This window comes from Balaenoptera musculus, chromosome 8 (genome assembly GCF_009873245.2).
Source record: "Balaenoptera musculus isolate JJ_BM4_2016_0621 chromosome 8, mBalMus1.pri.v3, whole genome shotgun sequence".
Taxonomy (NCBI): Eukaryota; Metazoa; Chordata; class Mammalia; order Artiodactyla; family Balaenopteridae; genus Balaenoptera; species Balaenoptera musculus.
This window is the reverse complement of record NC_045792.1, coordinates 95,092,502-95,119,586: the sequence shown is the minus strand read 5'-3', so window position 1 is coordinate 95,119,586 and position 27,085 is coordinate 95,092,502. Positions and strand designations below refer to the sequence as shown.

The 27,085-nt window shown below is 49.2% G+C and overlaps 2 protein-coding genes across 21 annotated transcripts in view; one reads left to right on the top strand and one right to left on the bottom strand.

Annotated features, from left to right (window-relative positions):
• Positions 1 to 27,085, top strand: part of PHF21A (PHD finger protein 21A) — a 202,229-nt gene that overhangs the window by 174,103 nt on the left and 1,041 nt on the right. For 9 of the 14 annotated variants that reach the window (XM_036862480.1, XM_036862475.1, XM_036862476.1 and 6 more), the window contains 6 exons: positions 7 to 67; positions 2,625 to 2,788; positions 12,115 to 12,270; positions 13,566 to 13,641; positions 14,039 to 14,142; positions 15,480 to 20,453. In XM_036862480.1, the coding sequence (XP_036718375.1) occupies positions 7 to 67; positions 2,625 to 2,788; positions 12,115 to 12,270; positions 13,566 to 13,641; positions 14,039 to 14,142; positions 15,480 to 15,749 (831 nt within the window). In that variant the 3' untranslated portion in view covers positions 15,750 to 20,453. The other 5 variants (XM_036862478.1, XM_036862479.1, XM_036862477.1 and 2 more) reach the window with 3 other exon arrangements.
• Positions 20,583 to 26,341, bottom strand: LARGE2 (LARGE xylosyl- and glucuronyltransferase 2). Of its 7 annotated transcripts, none has more exons than XM_036862461.1 (15): positions 25,934 to 26,341; positions 25,680 to 25,839; positions 25,480 to 25,595; positions 25,057 to 25,139; positions 24,754 to 24,877; positions 24,334 to 24,505; positions 24,094 to 24,198; positions 23,492 to 23,604; positions 23,298 to 23,423; positions 23,043 to 23,198; positions 22,756 to 22,916; positions 22,061 to 22,339; positions 21,565 to 21,714; positions 21,280 to 21,475; positions 20,583 to 21,080 (listed from the first exon to the last, which is right to left on the bottom strand). In XM_036862461.1, the coding sequence occupies exons 2-15, from the start codon at positions 25,774 to 25,776 to the stop codon at positions 20,586 to 20,588; spliced, it is 2,373 nt and encodes a 790-aa protein (XP_036718356.1). In that variant the 5' UTR covers positions 25,777 to 25,839; positions 25,934 to 26,341; the 3' UTR covers positions 20,583 to 20,585. The 7 variants fall into 7 exon arrangements, with proteins under 7 accessions (XP_036718356.1, XP_036718354.1, XP_036718357.1 ...); XM_036862466.1 differs by having other exon boundaries at positions 20,693 to 21,024; XM_036862459.1 differs by having other exon boundaries at positions 23,043 to 23,423.

Genomic DNA, 27,085 nt, shown 5'->3' with positions numbered 1-27,085 from the left:
CGAAAGCGTAAGAAGAGTGCAGTCACGTACCTGAACAGTACAATGCATCCTGGGACCCGGAAGAGAGGTGAGTACCTTTTTTGTATCTCTCCCTTGCTGTTGCTTTTGCTTTCTGCGTTGTGTTTCTTTCCCCTCCCTCCTCCCGTTGTCCTAGAGCCTAACTCCTGTATCCCTTGAATATAGTTTTGTTGTTGTTCTCTGAGAATGGGGGGAAAAGAGAGTGAGATTTCTTATTAGAGTTCTGTATACTGAATCAAAAGCTCCCCTTCCTAGGATTCTGGCAAAGCTGGCTGAGGGGAATGGCTTATTGCAGGGTTTCTGCCCCAGGCCCCTCAGGCTGTTGATGAATAGCACAATGAACAGAACACCCTGTAAAACGGAGCATTTTAGCCTCATTGAGCACAACAGAGCACTGGTGTTGCCAAGGTGTTCTTAGTAGTGTCTGAGTTGTCCTGATGCCAGTGAGGACAGAGCACGACTCTTAAGCTTCTGTGAGCTGCAGACTTTCCAGGAAGGAGAGAGGTAGCCACACTGAGAATCTTGAATCTGTGAGAAGAGAGCACCTGCAACTAAAGAGGAAAACATCACTGTCAAAACAGGCTTCCCGAAGCAGAAATGCCTAAAGAGCTCCGTCCCCCAGTTTCAGACCTTCCAGGGTGGGCATTCCACCTGACTCTCAGGGCAGCAGGTGCCTTCACCACGCAGGTCTAAATAGGTCTCAATAGCTCAGAGTTTGAGCTTATAAACAAGGCTCTGAAATGGTTCTTTGATGTCAGTAATACATCCCAAGGTCCTTTTCTCCACATGATAACGTGTCCTTGAATTACAGTTCCAGGCTAGAAAGGTTGCAGAGTGAGTGGAGTAGCATGCTAATTTTTGTGTATGCACAGCAATCTCAGAGCCATTGGAAGCTTAGGAGGTCATCCCGACCCTTCGTCTGCCTTAGGCAGGGCTACCACTGTACCCTTGCCACCTCTTCCCCTCAGAGAGATAGCACACCCACGCTAGTGTTTCATCAGCCCCTCCTTCAAGAAGCCAAAACATATTTAGATGGGGATCCCTAAGTCATTGTTTCATATTGATTCCTGGGCCACAGTAACCAGTGTCATGGGTTATTTTTTGTTGTTTTATTTTGTTTTGGGTTGTTTTAGTGACCTCTGACACAGTTCTCAGAAAGGAGCCCCCAGCCAGAAGCCACAGTTAATTGGCCTGCTAGTGGGCAGTATCTGCTGAGAGGATAGGGGTTAAATGAGCCAGAAAGACCTTGGCATCTCTTGCCAAGGTCAGAGGATGAAAGCCTGCATTCACAATGCCTAGGACGTGCCTTCTGTGGGTAAACAAAGAGCATTTATCTTCCACTTTCCCTTCTAGCAGCACTAAATACCCTAGAAAAGACAAACCAGTATGATCTGTCTTTGTACAGCACACAGTGCCGGTTTAACACAGATAGGTAATGTTTGTGTAATATCTGACAGAATCATGACTCTTGTGCATAATTCTAATATAAATTATAACTGTTGGCAAAGTCGTGATCCCACATACCATCCACCAGTGCTCATAGGCAGTTGTGTACCTCTCCGGCTCTTTTTTGCCTGTGGTGTGCTGGGCATACACTTTTGATCACTTACAGCTTCGAAGCTATGACCTTTGGCCCTTAGAAGACAAGGACCCTGACTTAGATATATCGTAAGGCAAAAGTGGTTGACCTGGACTTCCCACACCCATTAGGGCCCATTTGTAGATTCTCTGTAGCCATGAGGTTTGATTCAAAATGCTTCTGCTCAAATCAGCTCTCTCTGGTAGCTGTTGCTGATGACAGGGCTTTTCCTGAGACTTTGGAACACCCCAGTTCTAAGACATGTAGTTCACTGGAATGTTTGTGATGGAAAGCAGGGAGACGATTTTTGATCAACTGGGAAGGGTATCTGAGTCCAGACTTACTTAAATTCACTGTGAAGCCCAGAAGGTCTTTTTAGCTCTTAGGTTCCAGCTACTCCCAGAACATATGTCTTCCTAGCTCTGCCAGAAGGGGTAAGAATAGTTAACTTGAATTTTGCCTCCTCCCTTTGCCTTTCTCTACCCTCACAAGCAATGAAGTAGCCAAAATGTGGGCAGGAGAGAAGAGGAAAAGCAGAGATCCTCAGCAAATCTGTTTGTGGGAACTCAGAATCATTAATATTATTATAAGAATAACGATTGCAGAAAAACCTTAGGAAACAATATGTAAAAGATATGGAAAAAGAAAATAAATTCTTATCCCTGGCCTTGGCTCCCGTTGAGCTTTGATATCTTGTTCTCCCGTTAGAAATCTCAAATTGTAATAGTTGAGGAATGTCTCCGTAATCTGCCCAAGGCGAAGACCTTTAACATAACCCAGTACCTCCTGTCATTCTCTGAGGCTCTCTTATCCTCCCTTCGACACTCATGCATTTGTTTCGAATGACATTTAAATCTTTGCTTCTTTTCCTCTCTTTGGGACTGTTGTATTAACCTTCTCTCTGCTACCTCACTTCCTTTTCCATGCTAGCCAATGAGGAACACTGGCCAAAGGTATGTAAGATCATTTTTCCCCCTTTCTTTCCCTCCCCCTTTTTTCCCTTTTGTTCCCTTCTCTCGGTCTGTAGGTCGTCCTCCAAAATACAATGCAGTGCTGGGGTTTGGAGCCCTAACCCCAACATCCCCCCCATCCAGTCATCCTGACTCCCCTGAAAATGAAAAGACAGAGACCACATTCACTTTCCCTGCACCTGTTCAGCCTGTGTCCCTGCCCAGCCCCACCTCCACAGACGTAAGTAACTTGGGAAAAGCTCACTCTCTTTCTCAGAGCTTAAATCGGGGAAACCGTTATCATATGTTGTCTCCTTACCAGTTGCATCTCCTTGACTAACCCTGGAACAGCAGTAATCCCTACAGGACACTGTGTGCCACGTAAGGCAGCTTTCTGCTCTGGGGTCCCAGGTCCTGCCATGTCCTTGAGAATCATATTAAATACCACATTAGGAGGCTCAGTCAGGGTTTTCAGAGTCTGGATTTTATCTGCGGTGAAGGAGTTCTCAGGAAGGGGGATGGGGTGGGGAAGTCAGCTCGTATAATTGAGAGGTGTGCAGGTGTCTGTCGTCAGTTTTGGGGGGTGGGGATAATGAACAAAGGTGTACAATTCCCCTAGCAGGACGTGTTTCCTGCTTCAAGTAAAATTCAGGACAACTTTTCCGAAAAGCAACTTTATTCATCAGAATTGGTCAGAATCAGGCTCCTGAAAAAAGCGTCAGATGCTTAGTAGCCCTTCCCCCAGAGGCTGCAGGAGTGCAAACTAGTGCCCTCTGTTTTTAAATGAGCTCTTACAAAGCGGTGAATTCACTCAACAAATACTGAGCACTGCTCTGCTGAGCATGCACTGTTCTTGAGACTGGGGACAGAACAGGGAACAGAACCAGCTCCCTGCCCTCAGGGAGCTTGTATTGCACGGCCAGAGGCAGGTGATAAGCAAATGAACATTTAAATGTCAGGTCATGATAAGTACTGTGAAAAAAAACTTGACACAAAGTCAGGGGCATAAGGAGTTACTGGCAGGAGGTTGCTGTTTTATGAAGAGTGGTAAGAGACAGCCTCTCTGGTGGGAATGGAGTATGTTGGAGTACCTGGGCCGGGGAAGAGCATTCCATGCAGAGGGAACAGCAGTGCAGAAGCCCTTCTCGTTGGAGGAAGTGTATATGGTGTAGAGAAGAAGGGCTTAGTGGGCAGGCAGGAGCAGTGGGAGAGGAGACCTCAGAGGGCAGGGCCCGTCTTGCAGGGCCTTGTAGCTTTTGCTCTGAGTGAGATGGGAGAGGCTCGAGGGTTTTAAGTTAGAGGAGTGACGTTACTTTTCACTTTTTATTTTGAAAATTTCCAAACCTACAGAAAAGTTGGAACAACAACACAAGGAAGGAATGTATACCCTCCTCCTAGATTCACCAATTGTTACAATTTCGCCACATATGCTACTTCCCACCACCACACACTTGTTTTGCTGATCTAGTTAAGAAGTTGAAGACATCATGAATCTTCACCCAAAATATTTCGGTGTATATCTACTAAAAACAAAGATACTCTCTGATGTAGCCACAATGTAGTTATCAAATTGAGGAAATTTAATATGACAAAACATTATTTTTATAGTATACAGCCCATCTTCAGATTTCTCCAATTATCTCAATAAATGCCTTAGTGGCACTTTGTTTTTTCTGCTCCAGGATCCAATCCAAGATCACTCTTGACATTAATTTTTATGGTGTTTTGTCTTTAGTCTCCTTACTCTGGAACAGTTTCTCAGCCTGTCTTTGTCCTTCATGACACTGACATTTTTTAAAAGATAGGCCAGTTGCTGTATAGAGTGTCCCTCCATTTGGATGATCTGATTGTTTCCTCAAGAATAGATTCAGGGTATGCATTTTTGTAGGAGCACTAAATACCTGATGATGCACTGATTCTCAGTGCATCACAAGAGGCACATGTTGTCCATCTGTCCCATTGTTGGTGATATTAGCTTTCATCTCTTAAGATAGACTCCATCAAATATCTCTACTCGTAAAGATGCCTGTTTCCTTAGGTGAAGAAAGTGTCGAGTCTATAAAAATATCCAGTTCCCCAGCAAACTTACTCAGTGGTTTTAGCGTCCTTTGAAGGTTCTTGGCTGCATTTATTATTATTATTTTTTAACATCTTTATCGGAGTATAATTGCTTTACAATGGTGTGTTAGTTTCTGCTGTATAACAAAGTGAATCAGCTGTACTTATATCCCCATATCCCCTCCCTCTTGCATCTCCCTCCCACCCTCCCTATCCCACGCCTCTAGGTGGTCACAAAGCACCGAGCTGATCTCCCTGTGAGATGCAGCTGCTTCCCACTAGCTATCTGTTTTACATTTGGTAGTGTATATATGTCCATGACACTCTCTAACTTCGTCCCAGCTTACCCTTCCCCAACCCCGTGTCCTCAAGTCCATTGTCTACGTAAGCATCTTTATTCCTGTCCTGCCCCTAGGTTCTTCAGAACGTTTTTTTTTTTTTTTTTTTAGATTCCATATATATGTGTTAGCACACGGTATTTGTTTTTACCTTTCTGACTTACTTCACTCTGTATGACAGACTCTAGGTCTATCCACCTCACTACAAATAACTCAATTTCATTTCTTTTTATGGCTGAGTAATATTCCATTGTATATATGTGCCACATCTTGTTTATCCATTCGTCTGTCGATCGACACTTAGGTTGCTTCCATGTCCTGGCTATTGTAAATAGTGCTGCAATGAACATTGTGGTACATGACTCTTTATGAATTACGGTTTTCTCAGGGTATATGCCCAGTAGTGGGATTGCTGGGTCGTATGGTAGTTCTATTTTTAGTTTTTTAAGGAACCCCCATACTGTTCTCCATAGTGGCTGTATCAATTTACGTTCCCACCAACAGTGCAAGAGGGTTCCCTTTTCTCCACACCCTCTCCGGCATTTATTGTTTGTAGACTTTTTGATGATGGCCATTCTGACCGGTGTGAGATGATACCTCGTTGTAGTTTTCATTTGCATTTCTCTAATGATTAGTGATGTTGAGCATCCTTTCATGTGTTTGTTGGCAATCTGTATATCTTCTTTGGAGAAATGTCTGTTTAGGTATTCTGCCCATTTTTGGATTGGGTTGTTTGCTTTTTTGAAAATGAGCTGCATGAGCTGCTTGTATATTGTGAAGATTAATCCTTTGTCAGTTGCTTCATTTGCAAATATTTTCTCCCATTCTGAGGGTTGTCTTTTCATCTTGTTTATGGTTTCCTTTGCTGTGCAAAAGCTTTTAAGTTTCATTAGGTCCCATTTGTTTTTTTTTGTTTGTTTTCATTTTCCTGTCTCTAGGAGGTGGGTCAAAAAGGATCTTGCTGCGATTTATGTCATAGAGTGTTCTGCCTGTTTTCCTCTAAGAGTTTGCTAGTGTCTGGCCTTACATTTAGGTCTTTAATCCATTTTGAGTTTATTTTTGTGTATGGTGTTAGGGAGTGTTCTAGTTTCATTCTTTTACATGTAGCTGTCCAGTTTTCCCAGCACCACTTATTGAAGAGGCTGTCTTTTCTCCATTGTATATTCTTGCCTCCTTTATCAAAGAGAAGGTGACCATATGTGTGGGGGTTTATCTCTGGGCTTTCTATCCTGTTCCATTGATCTACGTTTCTGTTTTGGTGCCAGTACCATACTGTCTTGATTATTGTAGCTTTGTAGTATAGTCTGAAGTCCGGGAGCCTGATTCCTCCAGCTCCGTTTTTCTTTCTCAAGATTGCTTTGGCTATTTGGGGTCTTTTGTGTTTCCATACAAATTGTGAAATTTTTTGTTCTGATTCTGTGAAAAATGCCATTGGTAGTTTGATAGGGATTGCACTGAATCTGTAGATTGCTTTGGGTAGTATAGTCATTTCCACAATGTTGATTCTTCCAGTCCAAGAACATGGTATATCTCTCCATCTGTTTGTATCATCTTTAAGTTCTTTCATCAGTGTCTCATAGTTTTCTGCATACAGGTCCTTTGTCTCCTTAGGTAGGTTTATTCTTAGGTATTTTATTCTTTTTGTTGCAGTGGTAAATGGGAGTGTTTCCTTAATTTCTCTTTCAGATTTTTCATCATTAGTGTATAGGAATGCAAGAGATTTCTGTGCATTAATTTTGTATCCTGCTCCTTTACCAAATTCATTGATTAGCTCTAGTAGTTTTCTGGTAGCATCTTTAGGATTCTCTGTGCATAGTATCATGTCATTTGCAAACAGTGACAGTTTTACTTCTTCTTTTCCAATTTGTATTCCTTTTATTTCTTTTTCTTCTCTGATTGCTGTGGCTAAAACTTCCAAAACTATGTTGAATAATAGTGGTGAGAGTGGGAAACCTTGTCTTGTTCCTGAGCTTGATGGAAATGGTTTCAGTTTTTCACCACTGAGAACGATGTTGGCTGTGGGTTTGTCATATATGGCCTTTATTATGTTGACGTAAGTTCCCTCTATGCCTACTTTCTGGAGGGTTTTTATCATAAATGGGTGTTGAATTTTGTCGAAAGCTTTCTCTGCATCTATTGAGATGATCATATGGTTTTTATCCTTCAATTTGTTAATATGGTTTATCACATTGATTGATTTGCATATATTGAAGAATCCTTGCATCCCTAGAATAAACCCCACTTGATCATGGTGTATGATCCTTTTAATGTGCTGTTGGATTCTGTTTGCTAGTATTTTGTTGAGGATTTTTGCATCTATGTTCATCACTGATACTGGCCTGTAGTTTTCTTTTTTTGTGACATCATTGTCTGGTTTTGGTATCAGGGTGATGGTGGCCTCGTAGAATGAGTTTGGGAGTGTTCCTCCCTCTGCTATATTTTGGAAGAGTTTGCGAAAGGATAGGTGTTAGCTCTTCTCTAAATGTTTGGTAGAATTCGCCTGTGAAGCCATCTGGTCCCGGGCTTTTGTCTGTTGGAAGATTTTTAATCCCAGTTTCAATTTCTGTGCTGGTGATTGGTCTGTTTATATTTTCTATTTCTTCCTGGTTCAGTCTCGGAAGGTTGTACTTTTGTAAGAATTTATCCATTTCTTCCAGGTTGTCCCATCTTATTGGCATGGAGTTGCTTGTAGTAATCTCTCATGATCCTTTGTATTTCTGCAGTGTCAGTTGTGCCTTCTCCTTTTTCATTTCTAATTCTGTTGATTTGAGTCTTCTCCCTTTTTTTCTTGAGTCTGGCTAATGGTTTATCAATTTTGTTTATCTTCTCAAAGAACCAGCTTTTACTTTTATTGATCTTTGCTCTTGTTTTCTTCATTTCTTTTTCATTTATTTCTGATCTGATCTTTATGATTTCTTTCCTTCTGCTAACTTTGGGGGTTTTTTGTTCTTCTTTCTCTAATTGCTTTACATGTAAGGTTAGGTTGTTTATTTGAGATGTTTCTTGAGGTAGGATTGTGTTGCTATAAGCTTCCCTCTTAGAACTGCTTTTGCTGCATCGCATAGGTTTTGGGTCGTCGTGTTTTCATTGTCATTTGTTTCTAGGTATTTTTTGATTTCCTCTTTGATTTCTTCAGTGATCTCTTGGTTATTTAGTAGTGTATTGTTTAGTCTCCATGTGTTTGAGTTTTTTACAGTTTTTTCCCTGTAATTGGTATCTAGTCTCATAGCGTTGTGGTCGGAAAAGATACTTGATACAATTTCAATTTTCTTAAATTTACCAAGGCTTGATTTGTGCCCCAAGGTATGATCTATCCTGTGCATTTATTATTTTTAAGGCGTTTGCAAAATTGGCTTGGATTTTAGAGTGATCACTGTGTCTGACAACAGAGAAGAGACTGTGGGGAGGATAGGATGGGAGCAGGGAGACCAGTTAGGAGGCTGTTGCAGTCATCCTGGCAAGAGCTGACGATGGCTTGGCCCGATTGAATGGCAGAAGTAGAGATGGAGAAAACTGATCGGGTCTGCATATATTTTGAAGAGCCAGCAGGATTAGATAAGGGGATGTGAGAAAAAGAGAATAGCCAAAGGTTTTGGCCTAAACAACTGAAAGGATGAAGCTGCCATTTACTGGAAGATGAGCAGGTTTGAGGAGGGAAACCAAGAGTTTCATTTTGTACACATCCCAGTTCTTTTGTGAATTACAGAGCTTGTCTTTCGGGTCGTCTTCAGGTAAAAATCCCTTGGACTTGAAGCTTCTTAGTACTTAATAATTAGGTCTACCTCTCTCTAAAGAGCAAAAGAATACCGTATGCACATCCTGAGTTACAGTTCCAGAAGCAACCAAGGAAGTGTCATCTTTGGAGGACCAGGGTCATAGAAGAGTTCTCGGGCAGGTTTCCTTCCTTGGACAATAGCTAGTGGCTACAGACCCAGCCTTGGTCTCAAGATTCAGCATTGGTTTTTGGCATTAGTGATTGACACAGGTTTTCTACCTGTCCTGTTAATGAGCACCAGGAGTCCCTGTCAGAAACTTTGTTTGCACCAAAGATTATCTCCATTTTCCTCAGTTGAAGCATTGCCAAGGTATTGCCAGCTCATGGCTTCTTGGTAGGGATCCTTTGCAAGGTGACGCACAGGTGCTGGGGAACAGATGATTGTGGGTCTGCAAGTGAGTATCTTGCCTAAAGAATGTTGTTTTTCTTTTTTGTGACTTTTGGCTGAGGAGGTTTATGATTTTCTTTGAGAGACTGAACCCAAAGGATCCACTCAGATCAAATCACAAACTAAACGCTTTTGCCAGGTTTCATCTTAAAAGGGAAACTTTGTTCTTTTCAGGAATCTAAAGGTAAAAGAAGGCTTTTCTAAAACCATTAAATATGTTGAGAACTTTCTCAGTTAAACCTAGTGGAATGGATTTTCTTTAAAGATAATTGACTTCTACTTTTACAGTGTCCCAACAGTGGCAGTGATTAAAATCAACGCACAGGACTCTGTGTTTGCTGCTGGGTAGCATAAGCCCCAGCAATGTTAATTAAACAATCACAGTTGAGAAGCAGGCATTTCCTGGGGATCAATAACCATCTAGAAGGAGCTGGTAATATAAGGCCCAGCCGGTCACTAATCTTTAGGATGTATCTTGTTGCCACTATCATCATTTTTATGAGAAGGGAAGATAATGTTGACACAGTTATAAAATTTGTTTAGCAGATGATGAAGTTGCAATTGGTATAGCCAGGGTGTTTCCAAAAAACATACATCCTCAGCTCCTAGCAAAGGATCGTGGGTCAGCCATCATTCAACTTACTATTTGGTTTATGGTAGTAATTTGGTCAGTCACCAAAGCCTAACCCTTTGGACCTGGTGCAGCAACTCGGTGGGACTTCCTCTGCTCTCTTTAAGCAAAGAACCAATTCTGCGTGGATGAAATACATATCTTGGCATCTTATATTCATTTCTATGGGCAGTAGTTCTCAATCTGTGGTCTGGGTATGATACTGAGACTCTTTCAGGGGGTCAAAATATAAAATATATTTTTATGTATTTTAAAATATAATATCAATCAAAATATAAAATCAAAAATATTTTCATGATAATACCAAAATATTCTTTGCCATTTTCATTCTCATTCTCTCAAAAGTAGGACAGTGGAGTTTTCCAGGTACTACATGATAAGTGGTGATAGCACCCTGAGGGCTAACTGAATGTGCACTTGTGTGTTCTTGGATTTTAACATTCTTCAATACATGATTTTTGTAACTTCCTGTGATTCTGTTATTTATTTCAAAATAAAAAAGTTTAAAAACTTCTAGTACAGTAAATAGCAATAGATACAACTCACATAAGCAAAAGCACTTTGAGGTCGTTAGTAATTTTAAGAGTTACTAAGGGGTCCTGACACTGAAAAGATTATGAACTGCTGCTACAGGATATGTAAATAGGATAGAAGTTTTCTTTCCTTTAGGAACTTGAAAGAAATTATTTAACCTTTATTTTATGTACTCTCCACCTTCCACTTCCTGATGTTCTCCTTACTCTGGAGCAAAGGAAAGTGAGCAGAACTCTTTACCCAACAAATAAGATAGGTATTTGGAATAAGATGTCCAGTTTGTCTCATTTACTTCATCAGTGATAATTTTACCTGTGGTTCGTGTAAAAGAGTTTCTGAAGCCATAAGATTATTATAAACTTATTAAAGATGCAGACTTACAACATGGGGCGAAGGTTCAAGAAAGACTAGGTCTCTAGAGGAGAGCCACCCTCAGCCTGATTTTAAGAAGAAAGTCACAGTTAATCTAGGGATGAAACCTTACATCTTTTGGTGCCTTGAAGTTACACTGTTAGGCTGCATTCTTATGTAGTATTTTTACACGTGTATTAAGTATCTTTTTTTTTTGACTGCCCAGAGGTAACATTGTCTTACTAAAAAAGGTTAACATCCATCCACACTTTGATGTAGCTTACAACTTTTTGCAGCCAGTTTTCTAGGCCACCAGATACCCTAGATATGTAGATACTGCCAGATAGTTCCTTTCCTTTCCTTTGGATAGAAATAGTAGGTCTGGGAAGATATGTTCCTTTCAGCAATCGTGGTTGAAGGGTTATATCATAGAAAGGAAGAACTGGGAATCGCTTTCTGTATCATTGCTTCTTGTGCAAAATTTCTGTATTAGGCCTTCTGTCAGAATAGCCTAGAATTCTAAAACAACACATTGGAAGTGAAAAGGCGGGGGTCTACTCCAAGCTGGGGTGCTGCCTTGGTAGTTAACCTCTGGCCTGACCCTTCAGTCTTCCCTTCCCTGGTGTCCTTATCAGCAGCGTTAATCCTGTTTAGAGAACAGGCCAGGGATTGACTTACTGAAAAACACCTCTTTAATACCTCATTTTTTTTTAATGTGTTCTCTCCAAATTTTAAGTAGATCTGCTTTTTTCTGATGGTGCCTTTTGTTGGGAGGGCTCCCACAGACTCACCTGAGTACCAGAACCATCACTGATGGAGGCGGGGGAGACTAGCAGAGTGCACTTAGGCTGCTCTTCTTTATCTATCTGGTGAAGCATTTCACAGGGAGGAATAAAGCCTCCCGGAATAGAACGGTCCATTGAACAGCAAATGCCAAATACTGGTTTTAAGAGAACACTGTCAGCTGTTTGGCTTTTTTAATTCTTCATGTTAGAAAACTCATAGGAGTTTACTTTGCTCCTGACTTAATACTTTCCCATTTGAACTTTGACTATAGTTTTTCTCCCAGAGCAAGCAAAGAGTTGAGCGAAAACCTCCATTTCTTGTCTGTCTTCTTTCCCAATGATGATGGGAAATGATGATGAATGGATTTCAGTGTCTTTAAACTTTATGATTTGTGAGTTGGACTGTACCAAAACTTAAATGCTGAGTTATCACCTGTAAAGCTAATTTTGGCCTAGGTGACCCCACAGTTACAGTTTCTTGTAAACTCTACTTTAAGGTTAAGAATACTGGCCCCACCTGGGGAACCTCAATGCTATAGAGCAGGCTTGCACCATTGGTAATTCCTGCTTTTCTTGAACACTCTTGCAATGAGTTGGAGGGGCACAGCTGAGTGTCCTAAAGCATTTATATGTATCCAGAATGTGCACATTAACATTCCAGTTTTACCTTTTTGTCCTTTCTCTTACCTTTCCTCTCAATTTCATAGGGTGATATCCATGAGGATTTTTGCAGTGTTTGCAGAAAAAGTGGCCAGTTGCTGATGTGTGACACGTGTTCCCGTGTATATCATCTGGACTGCTTGGACCCTCCTCTGAAAACGATTCCCAAGGGCATGTGGATCTGTCCCAGATGTCAGGACCAGGTACTGTGGGTGGGTCAGAAAGGACGAGGGACGGAGGAGGAGGAGAAGGACCTCCTTTCCCCTCTAAGCTGAGGGAATGGCTGAGTCTCTTTCCTCTCCAGTAGTTCTCCAAGCCACATCTGCCCTGTTCACAGCACAGCACTCACCCCCACAGCATGCCTCCTCTCAGAGGTTCTCTGTTCATGAGGCAGTGACTCATGTACAGGTGGAGAGACCCTAACTGCTTCCCTCTATTTGAAATGACTTATCTTTTCATTACCTTTACCCTTAAAAGTCCATAAGACTGTCTGCCTCATTCTCTAAAAATGGTCCAAACTCAGCATATGGTTGAAACTCTGGAAATAAAATCCTTAAAGGAAAGTGCCCAGTTGATCATTTAATTCAAATAAGAACAGTTTTACTCTTAACCTGTGTCATCATCAGGATCAGAGAACTAACTATAAAAGTACTGTCTTCATATTTCATGGATTTGAAAGAAGAAAAGAGAAAGCCTCTTCCCTCCCTTTTCTGTTTAGTTTCTGATTTTTTATTTAAACTATTCATGTATCTTTATGTCTTTATGTTTTTATTATAAGCTGTCTTGAGACCTTTTTGGAAGTAGGCAAAAGTATAAATATTAAATCAATAAGCCCAGTAGCTCAGCAAGCTTTGGGGTCCTGCTCAGTTCTTTGGAATCCTGATTTGAGGGAATTCTGGTTTTCCCCTTTAAATCTTGGTGTCCTCATCCTTACTGTCTCCATGATGTAGTAGAGACAGTTCTCTCTGTTCTCTTCCTGATGCTGCTTTGTGACCCTCTGATAATTTTCTATTCGGGGTCTAGATTATACTTCAGTACTTGGAACTGATATTTAATTTCCTTGGTCAGGCTGTCTTTGAGGCACATACAAGCTAAAATTGCGACAGGCAGCCCATGTCAGGTCAAGGACGAAGCTGCCAGTGGCTGCTGCCATTATGCAGACTTGCAGCTTGTGTGCTGATGTTTCTGACCGTTGGGAGTAGTTGGGGATCATGTAGCAGGCATGAAAAGATGGGAATGCCTAGCCAACTCCCAGCCTCTTTCTAAGCCAGGGCTCAGGTGGCTTGGCTCTTCCTGCCATTGACCCTCATTCTTTCAGGCTGATAACTGGGACTTTGTTGTAGTCCAGAAACTATAGACCAGGGTTTTGCAACACTGCCACCATAAATCCTTCCTGGATTTTGTCTGCCAATAGCTACAGACACTGTTGCTTGTTACTACACAGTGGATATGTGTTTATATATCTTTCTCAAGGGTAAAATTCTAAAAATCTTTTCAGATGCTGAAGAAGGAAGAAGCAATTCCATGGCCTGGAACTTTAGCAATCGTTCATTCCTACATTGCCTATAAAGCAGGTAAAGAATTATCCATACTGCCTTTTGTATAAGCCTCCCTTTGTTTAAAAAAAAAAAAAAAAGTACTAGGAGACAATATTTGTTTTGTTTTCAAAAGGAACTGTAAAGTTAAAAATGAAAAGCTTTTATTGAACGGAATAAAAAGTTTGTTGTAGCACTTTCTTGGGGGGGGAAAAATGAGAAGTGATACTTATGTAAAGCCAGGCCCAAGCCACCGACAGTTTTCTTAGCGTCCCTTTACATGTAAAAGGGAAAGTCTAAGTGGGCAGGTTCTGTGCACTGGCTGTGGGGCTTGGGGAGCTTTGAGGAAGATATCTTCTTTGGCAAGCCTTCTGAACATAGTGGCCTTTTCAAAGAATTCATTGTCAAAAACAAGTTCCTTTTTCTTTTTTCCCAGCAAAAGAAGAAGAAAAACAGAAATTACTTAAATGGAGTTCAGATTTAAAACAAGAACGAGAACAACTAGAGCAGAAGGTGAAGCAGCTCAGCAATTCTATAAGTGTAAGTAAACCTCATGCTTTCGGTGATAGGTACAGAGGTACAGAACTTTCTGTGTACATAACAGTACGTGTGGCTCTCAAGCGCTGATTCATTCCTTCAGCTTATTAACACTGTTAACTTGGGTGGTTGCAGTTTGCTTCCAGTTAAGAGTTTGGCCCTCAGGTACAGGTGGCCATTTGGTATATGGTGCCTTAGCCAAGCTCTGGAACATCCTCTTGGCTTTGACCTGAGAGAAGATTTTCAGTCTCCAGGCTGGAGAGATCGAGTAGCAACTACAGCAGCATAGCCAGCGCCCCCGCGTGCTCCTGAGTGTGTTTGGGAGGAGTGTGGAGCCGCCTGACACAGACCAGGCCCCCGCGTCTAATTCTTCCCAGTCGCCCTAGCTAGTGGGTCCATCTGCATGGCTCTTTCCTCCCGCCCCCTCTTCCATGCCCTGCTGATTGCCTCTCCAGGTTTATCTGACCAGCCTGAGGAAGAGCGCTTTCTAGAGACGAGTACTGGAAGTAAATACTACCCAGCCTGGCTGACCAGGTGGGAAAGAGGTTTGTGTTTGCAGCAGGGATTCAGAGGCTCCTCCTGACAGGAGCAGGCTTTCTTTTCCATTGAGTAGGTCCCCTTCTTGGAGTGAGGTGGCCTCAGCCCTCATGGACGCCAGGTGGTGCCCTGGACTTGGTGGCAGTCAAGCTGTCTCTCCTCATCATACTGCCCATGGCTGGCAGGTTTCACATCGCTTTTCCTGCCTAGAACAGAAGCCAGCAGGTGTGGGAGGCCAAGTACAAAAGGGCAAAAGACTACAAGTCCCTGACCAAGCAGAAGGCCTTCTGTTGGCTACAGTCTTTGATTCTCCTAAATATCACTAAATATCCCACCCCAGGCCCTGCCTCTAAAACCTCGCTGACCCAGTGATCCTCAGCAGGCCCTCAAACTGAAACCAGATACCACTGGCTTGTGACTGCCCTGTAACGCTCAGCCCAGTCCTGAGCATATCAGTGCCATCAGCAAGGTAGACACATACCCAGATCTGCCCAAACCAGCTTCAGCCCAGCTGTGGGAGCTTTTCCTTAATGCCTTTTATTTTGTAGTATTATAGTGGTAGTTCATGTTTGGTTTTAAGTCCTAGGGTCAAGTAGTGGGCTTTTAAACCACTCACTTGCCCTCTCTCTCTTGCCTCTTGGGCCTCCTCCTTCCCTTGGGTAGCAGCAGCCACTCCAGTGTGGAGCAGAACAAGGTCTAGGGGCCGCACACTAGTCAACAGGGATTCTTTTATCTGGAGAGGGCTGCCAGGCCTTTCAGAAGAGCCGGAGGCTCAGTGCCACTGCCCTTCTCATTGGCTGCAGAAATGCATGGAAATGAAGAACACCATCCTGGCCCGGCAGAAGGAGATGCACAGCTCCCTGGAGAAGGTAAAACAGCTGATCCGCCTCATCCACGGCATCGACCTCTCCAAACCCGTAGACTCTGAGGCCACTCTGGGGGCCGTCTCCAACGGCCCGGACTGCACTCCCCCTGCCAACGCCAGCACCTCCACGCCGGCGCCCTCCCCGCCCTCCTCCTCCTCCTCCCAGAGCTGCACAGCGAACTGTAGCCAGGGGGAAGAGACTAAATAACAGAGCCCTGCTAGGAGAAGCCACGGGATCCCAGTGGCAAGGAGAGCAAAACACTGAAGACTCTAGACAAGCAAAGCCGGATTTCTTCTGGAAAGTACAGAATTCTTTTGGTTCTTTGGTTCCAGAGAGAGAGAAGATGCTTGTGCCGGGTGGCACCAGAGTTTGCCAATTGATCCTTCTTATTCTGTGTGTACATGCAAGGACTGGACCACGCCACATGAAACCGTGCCAGCTGGAGGCTCTGGGCCAGCACCACGCCAAGTGGATAATACACTTGCTCTCCCTGTTACACGCCAGTGTGTGCCTGCGGCAGCCCCCACCGCCACCGTGGGCTCGCTTTTGTTTTGTTGGGTGGGGAGCGGGGACGGGCCGAGGGGGGGGGGAGCAGGTTCCAGACCCTTATTTGCTGAGCTGTTTGTTTAGGTAGAGAAGACAAGTCCAAAGAGTGCGTGGGCTTTCCTGTTTCTAAACTTTCACTACTATAAAACCAAAAAGAGGAAATCGAGATTTAACCAACCCCAGTGCCCAGAGGAAGGGATGGGGAGGGGATGGGAGGGAGCCGGGGTGGGGAAAAGTATATCAAATAAGCAGTATTTCATATTGTCTGGGGCGGGCACAGTGCACGGAGAGATGGACACCAGGAACAGCCACCGGGGTCTTCTCCGGAGCACTCCGCTCCCCCACCCCTCCCCAAGCTCCTTCCCTGCTTTGGCAAATCGGCACCGTCCCCGTGGATGATCGTCCCGTGGATGATCCGGTTACCTTTCCTCTCCAAGAACAAGCAGACCCAGGCCTCAGGTGGCCCTTGCCCGGGGCAGGGAAGAAGAGTGTGTGTGTCGAGGAAGGAAAAAAGGTGGATCAGTGATTTTACTTGAAAACAAGCTCCATCCCTTTTCTATATTTATAAGCAGAGAAGATCCTGAGCGAAGCAGCACGCGACCCAGGTGTGTGTGAATTGAATGGAGACGTTGCTTTTCTCTTTTTTTTTAAATTTTTGTTTCTGTTCTTTCTTCTTTGAAAAAAAGTTTTATTTTGTTGTTTATTTTACTTTTTTGGTAACAAAAACTAAAATAAGGAATAGAGAAGCTGTTTTTCAGGCTGACAGTCCAATTAAGGGTAGTCGAGACCTTGCATGGTAGAATAGGAATCATAGTGTCAGTGAGGTCCCGTGAGTCTGTGTGAGTCCTTGTGTCATCGTTCGGGGCACTGTTTTTTTATGCAAGGGCAAAAATCTTTGTATCTGGGGGAAAAAAACAACAACAACTTTTTTTTAATTAAAAAGGAAAATAAAAGAGATTGAGGTCTTCCTAGTGTTACTTAAATTAAGATCAAGGTAAGAAACATTGTAAAAAAAAATTACAAAAGTGCTATTTGTTTCCTAAAAACAGTGATTTCTATTAAAAAGGTGTCAGAACTGGAGAAAATGCTGTGTAGTTATAATTTTTTAGCACAGAACCTGCTGAACATGATGACATTTTGCTGTGTTTGTGTCTCAAGACTGGTGGGCTAGTCTCCATGATTTCTGTCCTCCGGACGGCCGCAGCCCTGACGAGCAGGGGCAGAGCTCTCCCACCATTCTCCCCTCCTCAGAAAAGACTGTCCTCTCTTCTTGGTGCAGGGATCTGGGCTCCTGTTTCTGAAGCCCACATGGAGTGTGGATGGTGTCAGGGCCCCCCCCCCCGTTGTCTCCTCGGGTTTTGCTAGAGCAGAAGGCTGGTGCCGAAATAAGATCCCTTCCTTTGGTGCTGCTCTCGGTCTTTCAGCCACCAGCATTGTGAGTGCCTGGGGGACAGCTTCGAAGGAAATGGCCACTGAAGCTCATTGGCGCCCACGCACCCCGGCTTTGGTGGACGGGTGCAGGGGGCAGGCTGAATCAGCCCTTGGTGCTTAGAAAGAACAAGGGAGTGAGATGTCTTGAGGGGACATGGTGTCTCTGAGACAGAGAGCCCAGGGTGGCCTTTGTGTCTTCATGTCTTCGAAGAGAGCCTGCTTTCTCTGCCAGCTGCTTTCTCTGCCTGCTGGCTCCAGTCACCGGAGATGGGAGTTTACTCCACTTTGCCCACCCACAAGCTTCCTGGGTGACCTTTGGCTAGAACGCGGTGCTTGCCTTGGCTTGGCCCGTCTTCTTCTTGGGAAAAGCGGGGTTCTGAAAGGCTCAGACCATTTCTATCATCTTGCCTTGTGGGAAATAAATTTTGTCAAGTGTGCGCTCCCGCTGGAGACCTTTTGCCCATTGCGCACATCTGGCCACAGGAGGGAGGCGAGGGCTCTGCACCCCACCCCACCCCGGCACTCCCAGAGCATCTCTCCCAAGCCCGCCCCCTAAGGGCCAGAGCCTAGGAGGGGCGGAAAAGGGGCCAGTAGTTTCTCCCTCACCTAGTGAGGCCCAGAGAGACAGAGATGGATCCTGAAAGCAATTGCAACAGAGAAATACTCCTTAGGTAGAACGTGTATCATCTCTACCAACCATTTCCGTTCATCTTCCTGGGACGTTAGAAGAGGGGATTAAGAGGGGCTGTACAGGCCTCAGAGTCAGGACCTGGCTGCAAGGTTGCCTGAGGGGGAAAGAAAGGAGCTCCCTTTCCTCATGCAAAAACCCAGGTGCTATGTCTAGTCAGGGAGCTTTGCGAGATGCCTGGACTAGTTGGAGGAATAGTTGGCAGAGGTTCAGAGCCCAGAGGCGGGCTGTACGCCCTGTCTTGGAGCCCTCCCATTTGACTTGTCTGGGCCCAGAGGCTGGAGGTTGCCACATAATACCTATCCTCTTGAAAGCAGTGGGAAACTGTGATCACTAGAGGCCTTTGCTCAGAAAGGAGCTGCCTGGGGGTTCTTGCGGGTGGGAGGCAGGGCTAGGAATTGACCAGGGTTTTGCCAGCTGCTGTGAGCAGTCACACTCTGACCTTGCCTAGGGTTGGGGTATGGATTCTTCCTCAAGTTCAGACATAAGCTGTTGTGCAAGTCAGCTAGTATGGAGTTAACAATGCAACCCTGCCCCCGAACCTGCATTCTGGACTCAAATTCCCAAGCACCCCTTACTGCAAAGAAAGGGCCCTAGTCACCCAGTCTCCTCCTCCTTCACTGTCCTGCCAAGAGAAGACCCTCTCCGTTCCGCCAGACCTGTGGGGTCCCTGTGACCACCTGAGACACACGTTCATCACTGCCCCACCGGAGCTGCCTCTCCCTCTTTCCCTTGTGCTGCTTTTCCCCGTGCCCCAGTGTAGCTGCTGACAGACACACCTGAGAGCAGCTGGCCTGCAGTCACTTCAGAGGCCAGGGAGCGGCTGGTCTGGCTCTGGGAAGGAGCTGCCCCCCGGGCCCTGGATCAGGACGCCCCTTGTCAGTCCCGTGGCTCAGGTGACGTGCCCTGGAAACAGTGAGGTCATGTTGCTGTCATCGTCCCTGCCCACGTTCTTGCCAGTGTGGCCTGCAGGTCCTTTTTCTTTCACGGCGCCTGCTGGGTCTTGTCTCACCGCTGCTGAGCTCCTCCAGAGTTCTGCTTTCTTCCTTCCTTATTGGGCCCTTTTGGCGCAAGCCTGCTGGTCGTGCCTGGCAGGGAGACCAAGCTCAGGGCAGCCCCTCGTGGGCCTTACCTGTGTGGGGCCTGTAACACGGCCGTGGCAGCCTCCAGCTGGCGCCATGTGAGTGCCCGGTTTCCCGACAGGCCCGCCTCTGTCCCCGCTGCTGCTTGGCTCAGGCTCAACAGGTGGTGTGAATGGGCGCAGTTGCTCGCTCCACACCTCTCCTGTGAGGGTGACCGCGTATCCAGCTCTGCTCAGTCTCCGCGTGTGCAGCTGCCTCTCCAGCCGTCTCTGACACTTACTCTCTTGGGGCCAGCGGAGCCTCCTTGTGCTCTCATGCCAACCCACGACTCACACAGCACGCTCAGAAGTGGCTTCCTCCCTTCCCTCCCTTTTAGGGTTTGGTCTTTCTTATTTATCCAAAGGGCTTAATTTAGGAGGCTTTTACCCCAAGGGGCAAAAGGCTCTTTGGTAGTAGGATGGATGGTGGCCCAGCTACATTTTCCAGGCCCTGGGTTCTCCAGATACCATGGCTTCTGTTGGATGGAGGCAACCTTGCTCTGTCTAAAAGACTGGGGACCTCACCCCCACCCCTCAGCTGGGCACCCTTGGCAGGAAACAGGAGACCCGTTCTCACCCTGACTTCAAGCCGTCTTCAGTATCATCAGCTCCTTTCCAGGAAGTGAGGGGGTGGCCTCTGAAGATTCCTCTTGGCCTTCCCACCGGAGTAAAGGGGAAGGAAGCTGACCCCGGCGGAGCTCTTGAAAATAGCCCTTGTAAAGGAAGAGCAGGGCTCACAAATTCACTTCACTCCCCGCTCCCAAAGGCTCTTCTTCCCTGAGGACTCCACCGTCCCCTCGGCAGTCTCTGGCCCCTGCTCCTCTCTCCGGTGTCATTGGGTCCTCAGCCCAGGGTAAGCTGCAGTCAGGCAGGACAGGACGGGCAGCCGGAGGTCAGCAAGCTCTGAGCAGAAAAGAGCCAGCCAGCTCCCAGCCTGTCTCTTGTCCATGCCCTTTGTGATTTCAGTCTTGGTAGAACTTGTATTTGGAGTTTTGTGCTTCAAAGTTTTTGTTTTTGTTTGTTTGATTTTTGTTTTGAGGGGGTGGGGGGGATACAGAGCAGCTGATCAATTTGTATTTATTTATTTTAACATTTTACTAAATAAAGCCAAATAAAGTCTCTGAGACTCATGGTGTTGGGTTTGGGGCAGGGGAGGGTAGACAGGACACACTCCAGTCCCGGCCTCCGTGCCAGATTCAGCACCTCCCCAGGCTCACTTCCTCATGCCCCAAACCAAGAGGAACATGAAAAGGAACTGTTAAAACTTTACTTGTGAAAAAGGGATGTCACAGGTGAGGATGCAGGAACCAGCCCCAAACCAGCTGGGGCAGAGGAGCACTAGACCCCAGCCATAGGATAGCAGCGAAGGGAGGCCCCGTCCCAGCCCTTCCCACCGAGACCATAAATAATTTAAATAGCAGGGAGGGTGGGGCGGCAGCAAGGTTGCTCCAGTGTCAGCAGGGAGTGTGCCGGGGGCAGGTGTGAGGTCAGGTGGGGCCTCGGGGCTGCTGCAGGGCAGTGAGGTATTTGAGGGCAGCAGCCCCATAGTGGCGGGACAGATCCTGGTGGAACTCGTCCTTGAGGGCCTGGAGGCAGTCACGATAGGTGGGGCTGGAGCGGAAGCGGGAGATGTCCAGGCTTGGGGCGTGCGGCAGGTGGATGATGAAGGCCTCGGGCAGCACCAGCAGCTCGTATTCCTGGGGGAGTGGGGCACGCGGACAGTCGTTGCCTGGGCTGGGGGGAGATGGCAGCTCTGGGGAATGGGGAGCAGATTTATTCGACAGCCGCTAAGAGCCAAAGTCAGGGCCAAAGGTAGACGGCTTTAGTTCTGCAGAGGGGTGGAATGCCTAGTAGTGCTGCCTAATGGTGCAGTGTGCCCCACTGCGGTATAGTGAGCTCCCTGAGCCTGGAGGTATTCAAATCAAGGCTGGAGACAACGAGGTGCCCCTTACCTGTGCATCCAGCTCCACGACGTGGGCCACCTTGTTCCAGCCGAAGCCCACAAAGCGGGGGTCGTAGCGGGGGCAGTCACGTGGCACCACCACATAGGGCTCGTAGTCGGCTGCCCACTGCACATGGTATGGGGCCTGAGCCTCTCGCCAGCGGGCATAGTCTGTGGGCGCGTGACCCCGGGGCCACTCATGGTACCTGTGGGGCAGGATAGGGCGGGGAGCCAGGCTGAGGCTAGGAGGGGGTCAGTGTGGGGAACCCCGGGGCAGGGCAGTGACCTCTCCTACCTGAAGGTGTGGAGAGACCCAGCGTCCAGCAAGGCCAGCAGTTCGGCCTTGGAACTGGGGAAGCTGAAGCGGTAGTGCAGCGTCTCAAATGCGGGCACCACCAGAGCTGCCTTCCGCCCACTGCCCAGCTCCAGCTGCTTGATGGAGGCCCTGAGGATGGAGCACCCATGAACAGGAGAGAACTAGGAAGGCTCTGCCTCCAGCGCTGGGCCCAGTGGTTCTCTTACTTTTATTAGATGAGGACCCGACTTCAGGGGCCAGCTCACCCTGAAGCCCACTAGACACACGTGGAGCTGCTGTGGGATCAGGTCCCAGCCCGTCACGCTCCTAGGCAGCCCAGAGAAACGACATGGCCCCCACCCAAATGCAGCCCCCGTTTTACAGAGGACATTGCCGCCCAGAAGGGAGCAGGGACACACTCGCCGGGGTCCTGCGGGTGCTCCCCCGCCCCGTCCACATCCACTCACATGCCGTTCCTCTCCCTCCTCCGGCCCACCTGAGGTAGTCGTAGAGGGAGTAGGCAGGCAGGAAGTCAATGTCACTGAGGAAGACGTAAGGCGTGAGGGCCTGGGCCAAGGCCACGTTGCGAAGCTGGTTGATGGGGTAGAGGGGACCTTCACGGTACACCACGTGGTAGGCCACATCCTGCCGGGCGGAGAGCACCACCGAGGTCTCCACGAAACGCAGAAACTGCTGGGCCTCTGCGTCTGTCAGGTACAAGGCCAGGCTCATGGGGCCCGGCCAGTGCCTGCACAGGGCTTCCAGCATCTGCAGCCTGGGGTGAGGGGAGTGGTCAGCCCAGGGAGGGCTGGGATACCTCCCGCGTTAGCTGCCACAGACACCCCCTCAAGTGACTTGCTGAGCACCTTCCAGGCGCTTTTTGACATGCTCTTATTTAATCTTCACAACTACCCCACAAGGTGGGTACTTTCTCATTTGACAGATGAGAAAACTGAGGGCCAGAGATATTAAGCCTTGCCCATGGTCCCACAGCTACGGAGGGGCAGTTCCAGACATCTGAATGATTCCCAAAGCCCAAGCTCCTTCCACCATCTCCGGTGTCTCCAACTCCTGGAACTCCTCAAGCATCAGGCAGTAAGAGCTCTTCCTTCCACCAGGTGGAACCCTCCTCTCGAAACCCCCAGTCCCAGACCACACCGTGCTCCCTGGGGCTGCCCTCGGCACCCTCACCGGTCCATGGAGAGCTGGGCCACCAGGGTGACATCGTGGGGCTGGGGGGGCGGTGGCTTGTGGGGCAGGAAGGTGATGTGCACACGGTGCACAGTGAGCTGCTGCCGCCGGAACTCAAAGCATGCGTCCTCCTCGTCCAGTTGTGCCAGGGCCCGCTGCAACTGAGGGGATGGGGGAGAGGAGGACGGGCTGGGTGGGGCAGGCGGACAAGCCCCAGACAAGGCCGGGTCCCACCAGAGCAGAGGGGTAGAGCCTCCCCGAGGGAAGGAAAGGCGGCTCCCGCTCACCTGCTCGGCCCCAGGAGGGGGCGGGCGGGGGCACCCAAAGAGCTCTCTCCGCAGCAGGTTCCCATCGTACTCCAGGAAGGTCAGGTAGAGGTTGCGGAAGGATTCCACATGCTTGTTCTTCACGCGAAGCTTCTTTGGTGAGTTCCAGTGGATCACCTGGGACCAGGGAGGGCATCGGCGGGGGGGATGGGAGCAGGGAGCAGGAGTCCCCATCCTGGGCCCATCACCACCACTCGGTCCCCCTGCCCCGTTCACCTTGAGGTCAGACGCCTCTGAGTAGCAGCGCTCAGCCAGCGTGTGGTCTGACAGTTGCACGTTCCAGACGCAGGGCAGGGGCCGCACCAGCCACGGGTGCTCCTTGATTATGGCATTGAAGATGTCCTGGGCGGAGACAGCCATCACATCTTGGCCCAGAGCCTGCCCCACCCCCCTCAAAAGCTCCCCCAGACCTGGTCAGCCAGTGAGGTGGCAGGCAGGGTGAGAAGCTCCCGCGTGGCTGTCAGCTTCCACATCTGCTCCCAGCCAGCCCGCCGGAGCCGGTCCAGCCGCAGCAGGATCACGCCTGCTCATGGGGAGAGGTTGTCATGCCCACCTGGGATGACCAACTTCTGGAGCCAGGGCTCAAGAAAGTGTCTTTTGAATGCTTATCTTGTGACGTGTTGGTATTTTCTCACTGTTCAGACGTGAGCATGTACTAGCTCTATCGACAACTAATCCTCTTGGGGGTGAAGGGGAGGCAAAGCACAGCTTACAGAGCACCTCCACAACCATCTTCTCAAATTTGGTGATCCCAGGGCTGGTAAAGTCACCCCCATTTAATGGATGAGAAAACTGAGGCTCAGAGGAACCAAGTGATTTGGCCATAGTCATTCAGCATGTACAGACAAGGTTGGAACTGTGATTTCTGGCTCTTCTCCCAGTGTTCTTTCTACAGAACTGTTCTTCCTGGGGGGTCTTCCAAGCATTCTGTGCCCTAACCAGCCCCTGGGGCCCAAGGACCAGTGGCCGCCCCTCCTGCCTCTCCCCCCCACCCCACCCCCACTGTCCCCACCTGTGTTAAATCCCCGGCCCAAGGCAGGCCAGGGCCTGTGATTCCTCCAGAGGTTGCCGAGGTACCAGTCGCTCTGGTTCTCCACGAGACCAATCACTTGTTTGTCTGGGAGGGGAAGGCATGAGGGAGCTGCCTGAGGCTGCCACTGGACCTCGGCTCAGGGCTAGGTCACAGGGAGGCCTGCATGGGCCAGAGAAAGGGGCTGACTGGGGGGGGGGGGGGGGGTCCCAGGCCTCTCACCAGAAAAGTGAGCAAAGAGTGCCCAGAGCTCTGCAATGTTGGAGGCAAAGGTGACATCTGTGTCCAGGACAATGACACGGGCCAGGTCAGGGGGCAGGGCGCTGGGCAGCACTAGCTTCATTAGCCCATAGAGGCCAGAGTAGTGCTTGTTGGGTATCCAGGAGACCTGGGGCTGTGGGTGGAAGGACAGGGCATGAGCCTGCAAGAGAAGGGCCTACGAGTGCCAGAACATACTCAGGTGACAGAGGGGGAAGAAGGGATGGGCCCCAGGAGGGTGAGGGATTTGAGCTTCAGTAGATGTGATGGGACTGGAGGTCCCAGGCAGCTCTAACCTGTTCTCCCCGTGATCCCCACAACCCTGGGAGGAAGGAGGGGGCTGGGTATGGCTGGGGAGGGGTGCAGAAGGGCCAGGGCTCCTGCCTTGAGCTCATCAGCGTTGTAGAAGCTGATCCGGACAGCAGGCACCATCCATGTGTGAAAGAGCGTCTCCAGGATGTTCCTGGCCACGGCGTCAGTCACCAAGTGGAGGTGCAGTGGATTTTTCCTTCAGGAAGGACAAGGGAGGAAAGCTGAAGGCCCCAGAAGGAACTACACGGGAGAAGCCCTACCCTTCGAGGGGCTCAGAAGTGGCAGCACCAACTTCTGCCAAGAGCTTTTCTGTACCCAGCTCCGGATATTCTTAGAACCACCTTCATGGGAGGAGAGGGACACTCCTGGCTGTACCTGTAGAAAAGCATGGACTTCACCAGGGTGATGACGTCTCTGCTGGAGTTATGACCCGCACACACGATAGCCACCTGCAAGAGCTGGGAGGGGACACCAGGTCGGCAGCAGCCTCCTCCTCCCCTCGACGGTAAGCACCCATGGTGGGGCTCACCTGGCCCAGGGCAGTGTAGCCCCACCCGGCATCAGCGCTAGGCAGAGTGTCGAGGGGGACTCCGCAGAGTGGGAGTACACCCCCTCATTTCACAAATGGGGAAGCCAGGCCAGGAGAAGGGGAGGTGCGAACTCCAGGCGCCCCCAGCTGGCCGGTCAGTGCCAGAGCCCACACCAGGTGTTGGGATTCCCACAGGTGTCCAGGTCCCTGGGCTGGGGGCGCGGCGCCCCTGAGATTCCCGCCTCCAGGGGCCGTGCACACCTACCTACCTCGCACTTGGGCGGCCGCGGCCGCGGCGGGGTGCAATCCGAGCCGTTGCGGCCCCCGGGGTCTGCCGGCGGGTCTCCGTCGAAAGCAGCAGTCCCCCGCGGCCGCGGCCGCTCGTCTGGAGGCACACGTGGCGTTAGCGACCTGGGTAAGGATCCCGGGCCAGCCCCGCCCCCACTCGCCTCCCGCTCGGTGCGCTCACAGTCCAGGTCCCCACGGAACAGGAGGAAACCGATCAGAAGCAGCAGCAGCAGCAGCGCTGCGGCCCCCAGCGCCCGGGGGCGCCCTCGGGGCAGCATGGCTGTGGGCAGCAGGTGCTCACGGCGGGGCGCGACCCCGGGCTGTGGGCTCCATCGCGGGCCCTGTGGACCAGGGAGGGAGAGAGGAGAGTCAGCCTTGGGCGGTGGGGCCCGACGGCCACCCGATCTTCTCTCCCGCGCTGAGTCGCCACCTCACCTGCTCCAGCGGCTTGGGGATCCCGACCTTACTCTCTCAGAAGGCGGCTGGGGTGCAGGGAAAGGGGAGATGAAGGAGCAGGCCAGCCCGGTCGGAGCGGGAGCCAGCCCCGCCCCCAACCTGGGTTCAGGTTTCATCTCCGCTTGGCTGAATCCGAAGGGGCGGGGAGACCCCTCCCCGGGGTGGGGGGGAGAGGGAGGCACCGCCCCGCCCCTGCCCGGGCTTACGAGGACCCCTACAGCGGGGGAGGAAACCCGGGAACCCTCAAGATGGCTGGAGGGCTTGGGGGCAGCCACCCAGGAAGGACCTGTCCCAACTACCTGCTCTGAGCCCATCCCCCTCTTCCCTAACCCCATCTCCTCCCCGGAACCTTCCCTTGCGGGAGGGGCCGTATCCCCAGACCCAGGATCAAAGGAGTAGCCCGAGTTAAGAGGGAGGGGGCGGGCTGGAAGGCCGGGCCTCACGGGTCCGGACACCTGCTCAGGGGGCGGGAGGCGGGGCCGGCCGAGACTCGCCCAGGAGAGCAGTGGAGCATTTGGAGTCCCCGCTTTCCTCCCCGTCTGCTCCACCCCCACGCAGTCCAGGTGTCCTGGCAGCATAAAGCGGCCTTGTGAAGGTCGCCTCCTGCCCGGGAGTTGGCGAGGGGCCTCACTGACTCAGGCGGCCTGGGCTTCCTGGGCAGGGCCGGGGATCCCCAACCCTTCACTAGACCGTCGTGAATGTGCCTGGCGCCCGGCCTGGATCTCTTCCTTTCCCCCCGACCTTCCGCCCTGGAGGGGTTAGGGGACGCTCTGGGCTGCGAACAAACAACCACGGTTGACTGAGCGTGTACGCTTCTGTGCCAGGACCTATGCTGAGGTTCCACAGCCTCACTGCAATTAACCCTCACATCAGTCCTGTGACACAGGCATGATTCTCCCCGCAGAGCTGAAGTGACCTGTTAGAGCGCCCTCTGGCCCCTCCTGCGGCTCTACCCTGCAGACAGAGTTTCAGTGCTGCTCCTCCATAAGGGTTTCCTGCCCTAGAATCCTGCCTGGATTCTGTCAGATTCTCACAAGGTAGGCCTCTCCTTCCACATCCCTTGGTTTATATTGTTTTCCTAGCACTCCTTACAAGTTGACCTTATTGACTTGTTTATAGCCTATGTCTCCC